Raw genomic sequence first — 13345 nt, 5'->3', positions numbered from 1 at the left:
GCTATATACAGAAGAATGAAACTCGACCATTCTCTAACACCATACACAAAGGTAAACTCAAAATGGATGAAAGACCTCAGTGTGAGACAGGAATCCATCAAAATCCTGGAGGAGAATATGGGCAGTAACCTCTTTGACATCAGCCACAGCAACTTCTTTCAAGATACATCTCCAAAGGCTAATGAAACAAAAGCAAAAATGAACTTTTGGGACTTCATCAAGATAAAAAGCTTCTGCACAGCAAAGGAAACCGTCAACAAAACAAAGAGGCAACCCACAGAATGGGAGAAGATATTTGCAAATTACACCACAGACAAAGCGCTGATTTCCAAGATCTATAAAGAACTTCTCAAATTCAACACCCAAAAAACAAATAATCAAGTCAAAGAATGGGCAGAAGACATGAACAGACACTTCTCCAAAGAAGACATACAAATGGCTAACAGACACATGAAAAAATGTTCATCATCATTAGCCATCAGGGAGATTCAAATCAAAACCACATTGAGATACCACCTTGCACCAGTTAGAATGGCAAAATTTGACAAGGCAAGAAACAACAAATGTTGGAGAGGTTGTGGAGAAAGGGGAACGCTGTTACACTGTTGGTGGGAATGCAATTTGCTACAGCCACTTTGGAAAACAGGGTGGAGGTTCCTCAGAAAATTAAAAATAGAGCTACCCTATGACCCAGCAATTGCACTACTGGGTATTTACCCCAAAGACACAGATGTAGTGAAAAGAAGGGCCATATGCACCCCAATGTTCATGGCAGCAATGTCCACAATAGCCAAACTGTAGAAAGAGCCGAGATGCCCTTTAACAGATGAATGGATAAAGAACATGTGGTCCATATATACAGTGGAATATTACTCAGCCATCAGAAGGGATGAATACCCAACTTTTCATCACCATGGATGGGACTGGAGGAGATTATGCTAAGTGAAATAAGTCAAGCAGAGAAAGTCAATTATCATATGGTTTCACTTATTTGTGGAACATAAGGAATAGCATGGAGGACTTTAGGAGAAGGAAGGGAAAAATGAAGGGGGGGAATCGGAGAGGGAGACAAACCATGAGAGACTATGGACTCCGAGAAACAAACTGAGGGTTCTAGAGGGGAGGGGGGTGGGGGGATGGGTTAGCCTGGTGATGGGTATTAAGGAGGGCACGTACTGCATGGAGCACTGGGTGTTATACAAAAACAATGAATCATGGATCTCTACATCAAAAACTAACGATGTATTGTATGGTGACTAACATAACATAATAAAATTAAATTAAATTAAAAAATAAATAAAAAATAAATAAATAAATGTACATTAGGGGCACCTCGGTGGTGTAGTCGGCTAAGCATCCGACTCTTGGTTTCAGCTCAGGTCCTGCTCTGAAGGTCATGAGATCGAGCCCCGTGTGGAGCTCTGTGGTCAGCCTGGAGTCAGCTTGAGATTCTCTCGCTCTCTTCCTCTGCCCCTCCCACTCGTGCTCTCTCTCTCTCTCTCCCTTTCTAAAATAAATAAACCTTTAAAAAATTTACATTTAAAACTTTGATATATGTTGCCAAATGGCCCTTCCAAAATACCATGTTGAGTTATCATCTTGCAAACAGAGTGAATATTAATATTTTTTGCCAAACTGGTAGGTGACAAGTGTTAAGCCATTATTGTTTTAACTTGAGGCTCAGGACCTGTCCATGAATTTACAGGCTATTTAATTTCTTCTTCACTCTGCAATGCCTATTCAAGTCCTTAGAACTTTCTCCTGTACAATGTTAGTCTTTTCTTGATTCGGGAATTTTTTATATATTAAATATATTGATCCTTCCCTTTAAAAAAGTTTCACCTGGATTTTCATTTATTTCCTAATTTTTAATAGTCTTTTGCTGCTTAGAAAGATTTAAATCATATGCAGTCACTTTAAAACTTTTCCCTAGCTTATGGCTCTATTTTCTCCATAATTGGTGATATGCCAAGGAGAGAATTGCTTAGGTGACTAACGGTCTCCACCATCTCCCAGAACCACTGGCCCTTCCAAGAGTTCTCTGGGGTTGACAATGCACTTAGGGTAACCAGTGTCCTTCTTCTGCTATACATACACATTTCTCTATCCTGATTGCAATGCCCCATATCATCAGTGCATCAGTGGGAATTTGGTCAGGAAAACCAAAACCACTTTGAGTATTACAACTCAGAAGCAATTGCATACAGAGCCAGAGAGGCTCACCTGGCCATTGGAAAGACTGGGGCTGTGAAGGTCAGGAAGGTCACTATCTGCAGATGAAAAAATATGGAAGTTCAGAACTTGATCTCTGTTGCCTGATGCACCAAAAAGGAGTTATTATCAAGGGATGCTTGAGAGTGGCATGAAGAACATCACATCTGTCACCGCTGATGTGCACGCATGCCCACAACTGCCTCCAGAACGTAATGGCTTCTCCGTCTTCTCTTTTCAGACCTCTCATGAGCCTCTCATTCAACCAGAGTCTTACTTGTAAGAATATCTAGGAAATGTACATTCCAGGTTTTCAGCCCTCTGCCATAGAGAGGTGGGCTCAGTAGGACAGAAACTGTGCTGAGTATTTACAGATATTACCTGGGGGTTGTTGTCAGTAAAGATCAGATCAAATCAAATCAAACACATTGTCCTTGCATGGGAGGTTTCTTGAGCACCAGTGTGCGACAGATAGCACGGAGCCTTGTGCTAGGGTATTTGGCATGAAAGAATCTTGTTCAGAAAAGGAAGGTGGGAAATTGGGAAAGTTCATTTCCATAGTCAAGCCCAAGCATATTTCGCTCATTTGAAATTTTATGCAATTATGATATTAGATTTAAAGTCAGAGAACTTATTGAAATAATAAAGCAGAATTTTGAAAAGGTGGTTTGTCCACTTCAAAGATCATGGAATGGATGACACATTGAGATCGAAGCTCATCTCTGTAAATAGAAACCAAGGACAGTGGAAGTCTCTCTTGTAATCCTTGGAATGTGTGTGGAATTAGTGAAGTCCATTCATTTGTATTCTTGGTCCAGAAGAAATTCGTTGCTGGGAAATAACCCATAGTTGACACTTTTTTTTTTTAAGATTTTATTTATTCATTTGAGACACAGAGATAAAGAGAGAGAGAGAGAGAAAGCATGAGCAGGGAGAAAGGCAGAGGGAGAAGCAGGCTCCTCGCTGAGCCAGGAGCCCGATGTGGGGCTCGATCCCAGGACCCTGGGATCATGACCTGAGCCGAAAGCAGACACTTAACCATCTGAGCCACCCAGGCGCCCCTCATAGTTGACACTTTTAATCCAGTTACTACACAGTTCAACCTCAGAACAGCAGAAAAGATGTCTCAGGAGTCACAAAGGCCAAGTCACATCATTTTCTCTAGCAAAACAAGGTCAATTTGTAAGTGGCTTCTGTTTTTTCCCAGAATCCATCTCCTTCCTCCCAGGAACCTGGGAGGGATCTCCTTTAAGGATATTTGAAATTTTGGAGGTGCTGGTCTTTTCATGGCTTTTTAGCAGATTGGAAATTTCAAAGCCACTGTGTTGTACTTTCTTCCTGTAATCAAGCAAAGCCACATCGACAATCTTGAGAGGTGTTACTAATTTCATTGCTGAGTACCAAAAATCACCAATAATAAATAACGTGTGTGTGTGTGTGTGTGTGTGTGGTCCTTCCCAATTCTTGGACTTAGGTTGAGTTTCCAGGTTTCTAAGTAAGAGATATTTGTAAAGGGTTTGGACTTTCAACTATATGGCTACATGATTTCTGTAGTGTACAGCTTCTCAGCTTATAAAGAAAGCACTTTCAGTTTCGTTTATCTCATGTGATCGTTATGACTTTGATCACCTGTGAAAGAGGAAAGGGGGAAGGTATTCTTAGCCTCATTTGATAGAAGAAATCAAAACTCCAAAGATTAAAAGAATTGTCCCCAGTCACTCAATTAATGGTGATAAGATTCTTTGTCTCTGAGTTCTACAATCTTCCAAAGTGCCTATATATAAATAGAAATGTTTATATTTTCAAGTGTATGCTATAAGCTGTAAGATGCTCTAGTTCTTTGCTAGTTGTGTGCATTTCTGGTAAGGATTTACAGAACTTGTTTTAAAAAAAAAAAGCTCAGAAACAACAAAAGCATAAGGTTTTTAAGAAGGAAATTCATGATTTTCTACTAACATGTAAAATGTAAATTTTAGATTAAGATTGAGTATATATAGTTTGTAAAAGTCTGTAATCATATGTAAACCCAATTTAATGTTAATTACATGTATATTTTGGCCTCACTTAATAGGAGTTAGAAGTTCATTTTGTAATGCATTTATTATAGAGTCAAGGAAGAAAAATGAAATGCATACCAAAGGAAACACATACAAATAAAATGCCTTGGTACAAATGTCTTTTGAAATTCATTAGCTATTACTGACGAAGCTCCAGTTAGAACCATGCAGTTAGAACCATGTGGTTAGAACCATGTGGGAAATACGTTGACTGGGAATCAAGAGTGAAAGAAAAGATATCTGCTTTTTATTAAGACCTGAAGTGTGCTATAATTGGGTTGAGTTTCTACCCAGATGGCCCCCCTCATTCTGACATCTGCAAAGTGTATATAAAACTGCGTTGAGGTGTTATTTTCTGTGGCTGTGTAGAAACATGTTACTCAGTTAAAAGCCAAGACCTTGGAGTCCTTCACAATCATTCCTGCTAACTCATGCCAAGAAACTCGTGCTTCTCTGATCAGGGAGATTCCTGTGTGTTTCCCTATTGGAAAAGATTTGGAATTCCTTAGGGCAGTTATAAGTATCTGGTCTTCGATCTTTTATAAATCAATGACAAACGTGTAGATTCAAGACTAGCAGAGTCCACATCAAGTTTATAATACAGTTATCTCTGAAAACAAGTTGTAAAAAAAATTGCTTCTTGTAAGTTATGAAATGTCATGTTCAAATATGCATTTCTGTTTGGTATTTTTCTAAATGAAAAATCTTGATTAGAACCTCCCCCTCCATGTATGAAAATTGTTTTTCAAGTATTTTTAATGGACACGTTCATTTTTCGCGTTATATCTGGCTGCCACATTTTACAAATTATTAACAATTCCATGTCCTCCTTGTCAGACAACAGAAAGATCAGAGTTAATGGAACCAAGGAACCTATAGAATTTAAATCCAATCAGTGGTTTGGAGCAACAGTGAAAGCTCACAAAGGGGAAGTTGTGGTGAGTATGAATCATGGGGATGCTTTGGAATAATATGTATTCTGAAATGTTTTAAAGCTCATATTTATAAAAATACTTTCATGTAAGGACATGCCAGATTTTTAATGATAAATTTATCAGCGTTCTAAAAATAAACTTGGTGTTTAAAATTAAAGAATCTATTCTAGTGTTTAAAGTTAAAGGAGATAAAGCTTGTTTTCCACATCAGTGAGATATTTTTGAATATTTCAAAACAACTAAGGAAGATAGAAAAATAAAAGCTAAATATTAAGGAGGTAAATATTTTATTGCTTAAGATTGATTTAAAGGGCTGATTACAAATTGACCAGAGAAATAGGACTGCCATTTGGATTCTTTAAAAGTTTATCTACTGTGGCATCATTGATCATTTTTAAAGCTAAAGGAAATTTTCCTTTAAAAATATAACTACTAACTATGTGGTTCTCTGAATACATTAATGCTTTTTAAAGCAAAAAATCTCACTCCCAAGTAGATATCATTCAGCTTTAAAATACTATGACTTTATAATTCTATTCTCTTATTGTTTCAAGTAATGATATATGTCTAAGTTATTGAGAAATAAATGACTGTATTAGGCTGATCTGGAAATATTTTTTTTGTTGGGAGAATTTTTTAAACCATTGGCTTTGATTTCCTTACAACAACAAAGCAATAACTTTGCTTTTAGGATTTGTTTAAAGCTGCCTGAATTATAATTTAATAAGAATAAGTATCTAAAGGAAATGCCTTGCTTTATTTGGTCTGTGGTTAACCCCCCAAGGAGATTTTGACATAAGCAGGTAATGTATAAAATACAGATAGCCCTCTCCAGTTACAAATCCAGAATTTACAGTATGGTCTCTATAGGATTGTACTTGCACTAATATATCCTTTAGTGGTGTATGATATGTGAATTTCTTTGGAAAGCTAGCTACTTCCATCTAATAACTATTTGGGGTTAAAAAAATCTTTTGGGTACTATATTGATATTTTTAAGTCTTGAAAATTTATCTGTGATTTACAGATAAATTATACAAGTTATTCAACACTTGTAGAAGCCTTCAGGATCACTGAAAATGAAATCATATGCCATATTCATAATAAAAATGGTTGATTTGGGGGCATGCTTGCATTTTCAAAATTATGTGAAAGGAAATAAGATAATATTAAGTATATTTCAAGTTAATTTTTTCCTTTGAGCACTGAAACTTAGCAGGGTAAGGAAATAAATTCTACCCTATGTGATAATTATCAGAACTTCAAAATGCTGAAGTATTCTTTTGAATAGCCAGGTGTCATGTATATATGTTTTAAGTTTGGGTCACAGGCCAAATTCATCTCATCAGTATGTTTCACATCAGTGTGAAACTGAGCGGATATAAAAAGGGTAACTTTCTAGAGCTGACAGCAGGCAAGTACTGGGAAAAAATTTCCTGGCATTTAAGTGTGCCGTGGGGATCCAGCAGGTGAGGTCATTTGGCAGACTACCGGTGGCACGGGTGAATGTCTGCACTGCCCAGACTCCTGCTTTTCACCGTGGGAACTTTATGTTAAACATATTAACTATATAACTTGTCAGTTTACCAAGAGGGCCCTAAGATAGGGAACGTGGATGAGATTCGCAGTTTTTAGGTATTGCCAAGACCTCACAGTACCAAAAAACTCAAGTAGTGGAAACACTCTTCTTACTTGAGACTATAAGTTATTTTTACTAAAAGTAGTTACACAGGGCACTGATTATGAAGGACACACTTGGAATCATGAAAGGACTTTAAAAAACAGTGTCTGCCTTCATTTTCTTGGCATTGTTTTAAGAGTGATACCATCAAACTAGGAGGTAGGCTAGTGGTTCTGTATTCTAGGAATCTGCAATTATGTGTCCTGAGAATAATGAGCACTTGAATAATCAGGTAAAACACACTTATGGAGGATTCAAGCTAGCAAAACAAGTCAAAAAGATGCCTATGTTTTCTAGACATTTATTTCATTGCCTCTCTCCTTTGTAACAAAATTAATATTGTTTAATTTACTTAAGAGGATTTCATATATTCTCTTTCATATTTGATACCCTTGCAAATACCGTGCTTTTGTTTGAATCCAAGCTTCTGGAGAAGTGACCAGAGTATTTTACGCAAGCATCATGTTTTCTTAGTGTTGTTTAAATTAATTTTTGTTTGTTGTGAATAAAAACCATTAAATGAAAAACAAAGTCAAGAACATTGTGGGAAGGGTGTCCAAATGAAAGTCATTGTTTAAAAAGTTGTAAGACATACCGTCAGTGACAAACCAGGGATATCCGCAAAACAGAGGTTTACAAATTTGTCTGCATCCTTTGATTTGAAAATAACTTCTTAATGTAACAACTAGACAAAGAAAGTAACTAGTCCTCATTTTAAGACATCACACTGATTTATTCACTGCTTCAATGATCATTTGATTCTAGGTAAGTCCAATATTTTTAAAAAAGAAAAGAAGATGTGAGTTCTTTGCCGTTAGGAAACAATCACTTTTTTTTTTCATGTTATGTTAACCACCACACATTACATCATTAGTTTTTGATGCAGTGTTCCATGATTCATTGTTTGCGTATAACACCCAGTGCTCCATGCAGAACGTGCCCTCTTTAATACCCACCCCCGGGCTAACCCATCCCCCCACCCCCCTCCCCTCTAAAACCCCCAGTTTGTTTCTCAGAGTCCATAGTCTCTCATGGTTCGTCTCCCCCTCCGATTTCCCCCCCTTCATTTTTCCCTTCCTGCTATCTTCTTTTTTTTTTTTTTAACATATAATGTATTATTTGTTTCAGAGGTACAGGTCTGTGATTCAACAGTCTTACACAATTCACAGCACTCACCATAGCACATACCCTCCCCAATGTCCATCACCCAGCCCCCCATCCCTCCCACCCCCCACCACTCCAGCAACCCTCAATTAGGAAACAATCACTTTTGACACTTATTTAACTTAAAATCCTGTAGGGGAAAATCTCATTCCTTTCTATATGTTTAATTTGTTCTGATTCTGTGGTGCATTAATGTTAAAAAAAAAAAAAACTGGCTTTGGAAATTTCATTAACTCTGACTACTGAGGTACTTACCAGCATGCTGGAAGCCAATTAATTCACTCCCGAATTTAACATAGTTTAACATGAATGTAGGTACCTTAGTCAACAAGCTATATCCTATCATGGTATGAGGAAACTACGTCAAGAAAATGTTGATTGTCCTTCTTGTGTCACAGGCCTGTGCCTCTCTGTATCACTGGAGAACTCTTAAACCAACACCAGAAAAGGACCCAGTTGGCACTTGCTACGTAGCGATCCAGAATTTCAGTGCGTACGCAGAGTACTCTCCCTGTCGGAACAGTAAGTGATTTTATTCCTTGAAACTGTAATTTAGCTCGAGAGCCTTTCTGTGGTAGATGGTGCAGGCAATGTCAGAACACCGTTAATAAGGAAAAAGAGACGGGGGTGAAGGTTACGGACAGCCTTTCGGGACGCCTTGCTGTGACATGGCGGCCAAGGCACAGAATTCTGTTGATCCTCTTCCATGTTGTAGAAAATTTCTTTTAGATATTTTGCAGGAGAATTGCCTGGTTCCTTATGTTAGGCCTTAAACTCTCAGTTGCTCTTCAAAACTCACACCGTGATCTGAAGAATGCTGACCACCCATTTCACTTTTTAATGGCAGGAGTGGTCTTAGCTAGCTACTGTGCTTGGAACTGGGGACACTCTGACGTAAGCTTTCTGTCCAGCCTGCGTTTGGTGTTTTGTTTTGTTTTTTAGAGAGAGAGCATGAGTGGGAGGGAGGGGCGGAGGGAGAGGGAGAGAGAGAATCTTAAGCAGGCTCCACACCCAGCACAGAGCCCGACATGGGGCTTGATCTCACAGCCTTGAGATCACGACCTGAGCCGAAATCAAGAGTTGGATGCTTAACCGACTGAGTCCCCCAGGCGCCCCACAGCCTGTGTTCTTGACAACTGTTGCTTTCTTTGGCAGTCGTGTGCTCCAGTTATCTGCATGGCACACTTCTCTCCTTTAGGTGTTTAATCTCCATTTTTTAAAAAAGACTCTGTACACTTAGAGTGTAAGTCTCATCTGGCCATTCTAGGGAGCTTCCAGCAAAGCATCCTCGAAAGCAAGCCTGCGAGTGCCATTTTTGGGGCACAGCTGTTTAATCACTTCTTGGTGGAACACTCCCGGACTTGGGACAGTATTTCCTTTTTTTTTTTTTTTTTTAAGATTTTATTTATTTGACAGAGAGAGACACAGCAAGAGAGGGAACACAAGCAGGGGGAGTGGGAGAGGGAGAAGCAGGATTCCTGTGGAGCAGGGAGCCCGATGCGGGGCTCGATCCCAGGACCCTGGGATCATGACCTGAGCCGAAGGCAGCTGCTTAACGACTGAGCCACCCAGGCACCCCGGGACAGCTTTCATTTCCAACTGGTTGATCTACTCAGTCTTTTTGTGAATTCTTCCAGTTTTCTACTTGTCGTGTCAGTCATTGGGATTTGTCAGAAAGCAACCAATGGATTTTCATTCATATTCCTGATAGTTTGCAAAACCACACTGAGGAAAGAAATGTCATTAGAAAGAACATTCTGGTAACTGGTTTCAGGAAATTGACTTTTTAACAACCCAATCCCAAATTAGATTTCCAAAACTGTAAGTAAAATTTCACCATTTTGTGTGAATATTTCTTTAGATTCAAGATTAATTTTGGCAGGGCGCCTGGGTGGCTCCATTATTAAGCATCTGCCTTTGTCTCAGGTCATGATTCCCAGGGTCCTGGGATCGAGCCCCACATCGGGCTCCCTGCTCGGCGGGAAGCCTGCTTCTCCCTCTCCCACTCCCCCTGCTTGTGTTCCCTCTCTCACTGTGTCTCTCTCTGTCAAATAAATAAATAAAATCTTTAAAAAAAAAAAGGATTAATTATGGCAAGGTAATAAACACATATCAGAAATGAAACAATGAAGATAAAGAATGGATCAGTGATATCAGAGGGTTAATAAAGAAGCCACTGAGATTTAATCTGAAGATCAAAGTGAAACAGCTAACTCAGATGGTTTTGGGGGAGGATTCTGGCAAAGAGAAGATTATGACTTTGTTTAAAAATATTGAAATTAATTAGCCACTTCCTCACATCATGACAAATGTCAGCTGAATGAATAATCTGTGAAATTAAGGTTTTATTTTAAATGGCTTTAAAACAGAGGTTCCTTGTTGATAATGAGACTCGATTATGTATCTATTCAACACATTGAACACTAATTATTCTATGTTTGGGGAATAAAGCACAGAACAAGAGAAAATAAAACCCAATCTTTAAGAAACTTACATTCTAGTGGGGGAGACAGACAACAAACATGTAAGTGTTCAGATCCAGTCATTCTACATCTGGGTATATATCCAAAGGAAATGAAATCAGTATCTCAAAAAGATATCTGCACCCCCCTGTTCATAGCAACATTGCACACAGTAGTCAAGACATGGAAACAATCTAAGCATCCGTCGATGGATGAATGGATAATGAAGATGTTATATATATGTACAATGGCATGTTAATTAGCCATAAAAAGAAGGAAATCCTGCCATTTGTGACAACATGGATGGAACTTGAAGGCATTATACTAAGTGAAATAAGTCAAACAGAGAAAGACAAATACCAAAGAAAAATACCACTTATATGCAGAACCTAACAAAAGCAAAACCACCCCCCCCTCCCGCCAAACTCATAGATACAGAGAACAGATTAGTGGTTGCCAGAAGTGGGGGGTGGGGAGATGGGTGAAAGTGGTGAAGGTGGCCAAAGGGTACAAATGTCCAGTTATAAGATAAAAACGTCCAGGGGCTGTAAAGTCCAGGAGGGTGACTATGGTTAGGAATACTGTATTGTATATTTGAAAGTTGCTAAGAGAGTAGATCTTAAAAGTGCTCATCATAAGAAAAAAATATATGGGGCACCTGGGTGGCTCAGTTAAGTGTCTGCCTTTGGCTCAGGTCATGATCCCAGGGTCCTGGGATCGAGCCCCGCATCAGGCTCCCTGCTCAGCGGGAAGCCTGCTTCTCCCTCTCCCACTCCCCCTGTTTATGTTCCCTCTCTTGCTGTGTCTCTCTCTGTCAAATAAATAAATAAAATCTTCAAAAAAAAAGAAAAGAAAAATTTATAATGATCTGTAGTGATGGGTGTTAACTAGACTTACTGTAGGGATCATTTTGTAATATATACATATAGCAAATCATGATGTTATATACCTTGGACTAATAATATGTTATATGTCAATTATATATCAATGAAAAGAATTTTTTTAAAAGAATAAATTGATAATATAACGTCAGATAGTGAAAAGTGCTACAAAGAAAAAATATAATAAGGCAAGCGAGTAGGGAGTGACATGGCCTGCCTGGGTGGGGAGAGGAGCTTTGAGACAGGACCAAAGAGCTCTCTTGGCAAATGGCTGTTGGAGAGGGCAAGCGGGAGTTTCCCAGGTGTAGCCGACAGCCAACAGCCAACAGTCAACAGCCAACAGCCAACAGAGGCATATTTTGAGTCATGTCCCACTCGGAGTGTTGTGTTCCTTGGTTCAGTGTGAGGCCATTACTATTATGCTAAAGATAAAAGTCAAGTAGAGAGATAAATAAAATCCTGAATTTACTCAGAAAACTAATGGTAGGGCTGAGATTTAACATGGAATGTGTTTCACTAATCCTGTTCATATCATATTGCTCATGATTTGCTCAAAAGGCTTCCCCAGTACAGGAAACTAGTATAGCTGAAACAATGAGCCCATCCTTCACACTCCTCTTGCCTTGGTAATCTCTCATACTCTTCCAACCAACATGGAGGGTGATCGTTTATAAAACTTGTCACTGCCTCTTATTCTGCCTTTTTGACTGAGTGTCTCTGTGATGAGAGAACTCAAGTTAAAATACAGCACATGGCACTTAGACATGAGTCTGAGGCTTTACCTGAAAATAAGAATTATAGCAGCCTTGTGTCTTGAGTGACATGGGCGCATTATGGTGCCAATTTACTTACTGTTTATTTTCCTAAATAAAAGAACAGCTTGACCAAGGTAAAAATGGAGTTTATGTTGAATTGCAGAATAGCTAAATAAATTGCCAAGAATTCTTCCAACTCTAGTACACAGCAACAGTTTTCATATTCCTGTGGTCACTCTCTTACTATAAATACTTCCTCCTTAAATTCACCCAAGGAGCGGACTTCCTGTCCTTCCCTTGGGAGTTTACAGTTCATTAACACAAAGCCAGCTTGTTCAGGAGCATATGGTCAATATCACAGAAGGAACACCAGCAATATTATTTTCAAAAGAGAATTTAAAGAACTCTCTCGTGCTCATTCCCTATCACAAACATACCCCACTGATACGTTTAGCAATATGGGAACTAATCTGCTCATTCATATTCATGACATGCCTACAGCTCTTATGATCATTCATAATTCAGGTGAGGATTATTTACATATGGTCTTCCAATCAGCATGATTCCCTGGATTCTTGAGTTCATTCTGGGACATAATTTTAAAATTTACAGACGCTCTGAAGTTCCAGGAAGATAGATTCCTTTAGCTCTCATGAACTATAACTCTAAGAGAAAAAATTACCTCATATTTTCTTATAACCACCGCTTAAAATAAACATTTGAAGTTGGTTATTTTCTCAATGAGTTTCGTAAAAAATTGGTATTTTCTCTTAATTTTTTCAGTTTCCTGTTTTGAAACAAAATAATTTCAAAGAACGGTCATATTTCTTCCTTTTTGAATAATTTACAATATTAAAAATGAAAGAAAGACTTGGCTTTAAAAAAGGATTTCTAAAGAGGTTTGTACATTAGAAAAATATATTTCTAAATATACGCAAGATTACACATATATGTTTACATGATCATATATCAGGTATTCATATAGAAATATTTACACACATGAACTTCCAGAAAACTGGTACCCAGACATTGGAGGTTATACAGATGAACCTTTAGGGAATTTTAAAGCATTCGGAACTACAAACCACAAAATATAACTTAAGGAAGAAATTTCATAAAAATATAGTGTAAGATGTTGTGCACTTAAAAATTGCAGAGGTTAAATCTCATGTTAAGTGTTTTTACCACAAGAAAACAAA

At 38.2% G+C, this 13345-nt stretch overlaps 1 protein-coding gene across 1 annotated transcript in view; it reads left to right on the top strand.

Moving 5' to 3' along the window:
* The window catches only part of ITGA8 (integrin subunit alpha 8), a 179612-nt gene that overhangs the window by 24946 nt on the left and 141321 nt on the right, over positions 1–13345 (top strand). The window contains exons 3-4 of the mRNA XM_036097039.2: positions 5106–5206; positions 8447–8570. Of these exons, the coding sequence (XP_035952932.1) occupies positions 5106–5206; positions 8447–8570 (225 nt within the window). The remainder of the gene's footprint in view (positions 1–5105; positions 5207–8446; positions 8571–13345) is intronic.

This window comes from Halichoerus grypus, chromosome 6, assembly GCF_964656455.1.
Source record: "Halichoerus grypus chromosome 6, mHalGry1.hap1.1, whole genome shotgun sequence".
Classification (NCBI taxonomy): Eukaryota; Metazoa; Chordata; class Mammalia; order Carnivora; family Phocidae; genus Halichoerus; species Halichoerus grypus.
The sequence above is the reverse complement of the archived record's forward strand: the minus strand, read 5'-3'. Positions and strand labels throughout refer to the sequence as shown.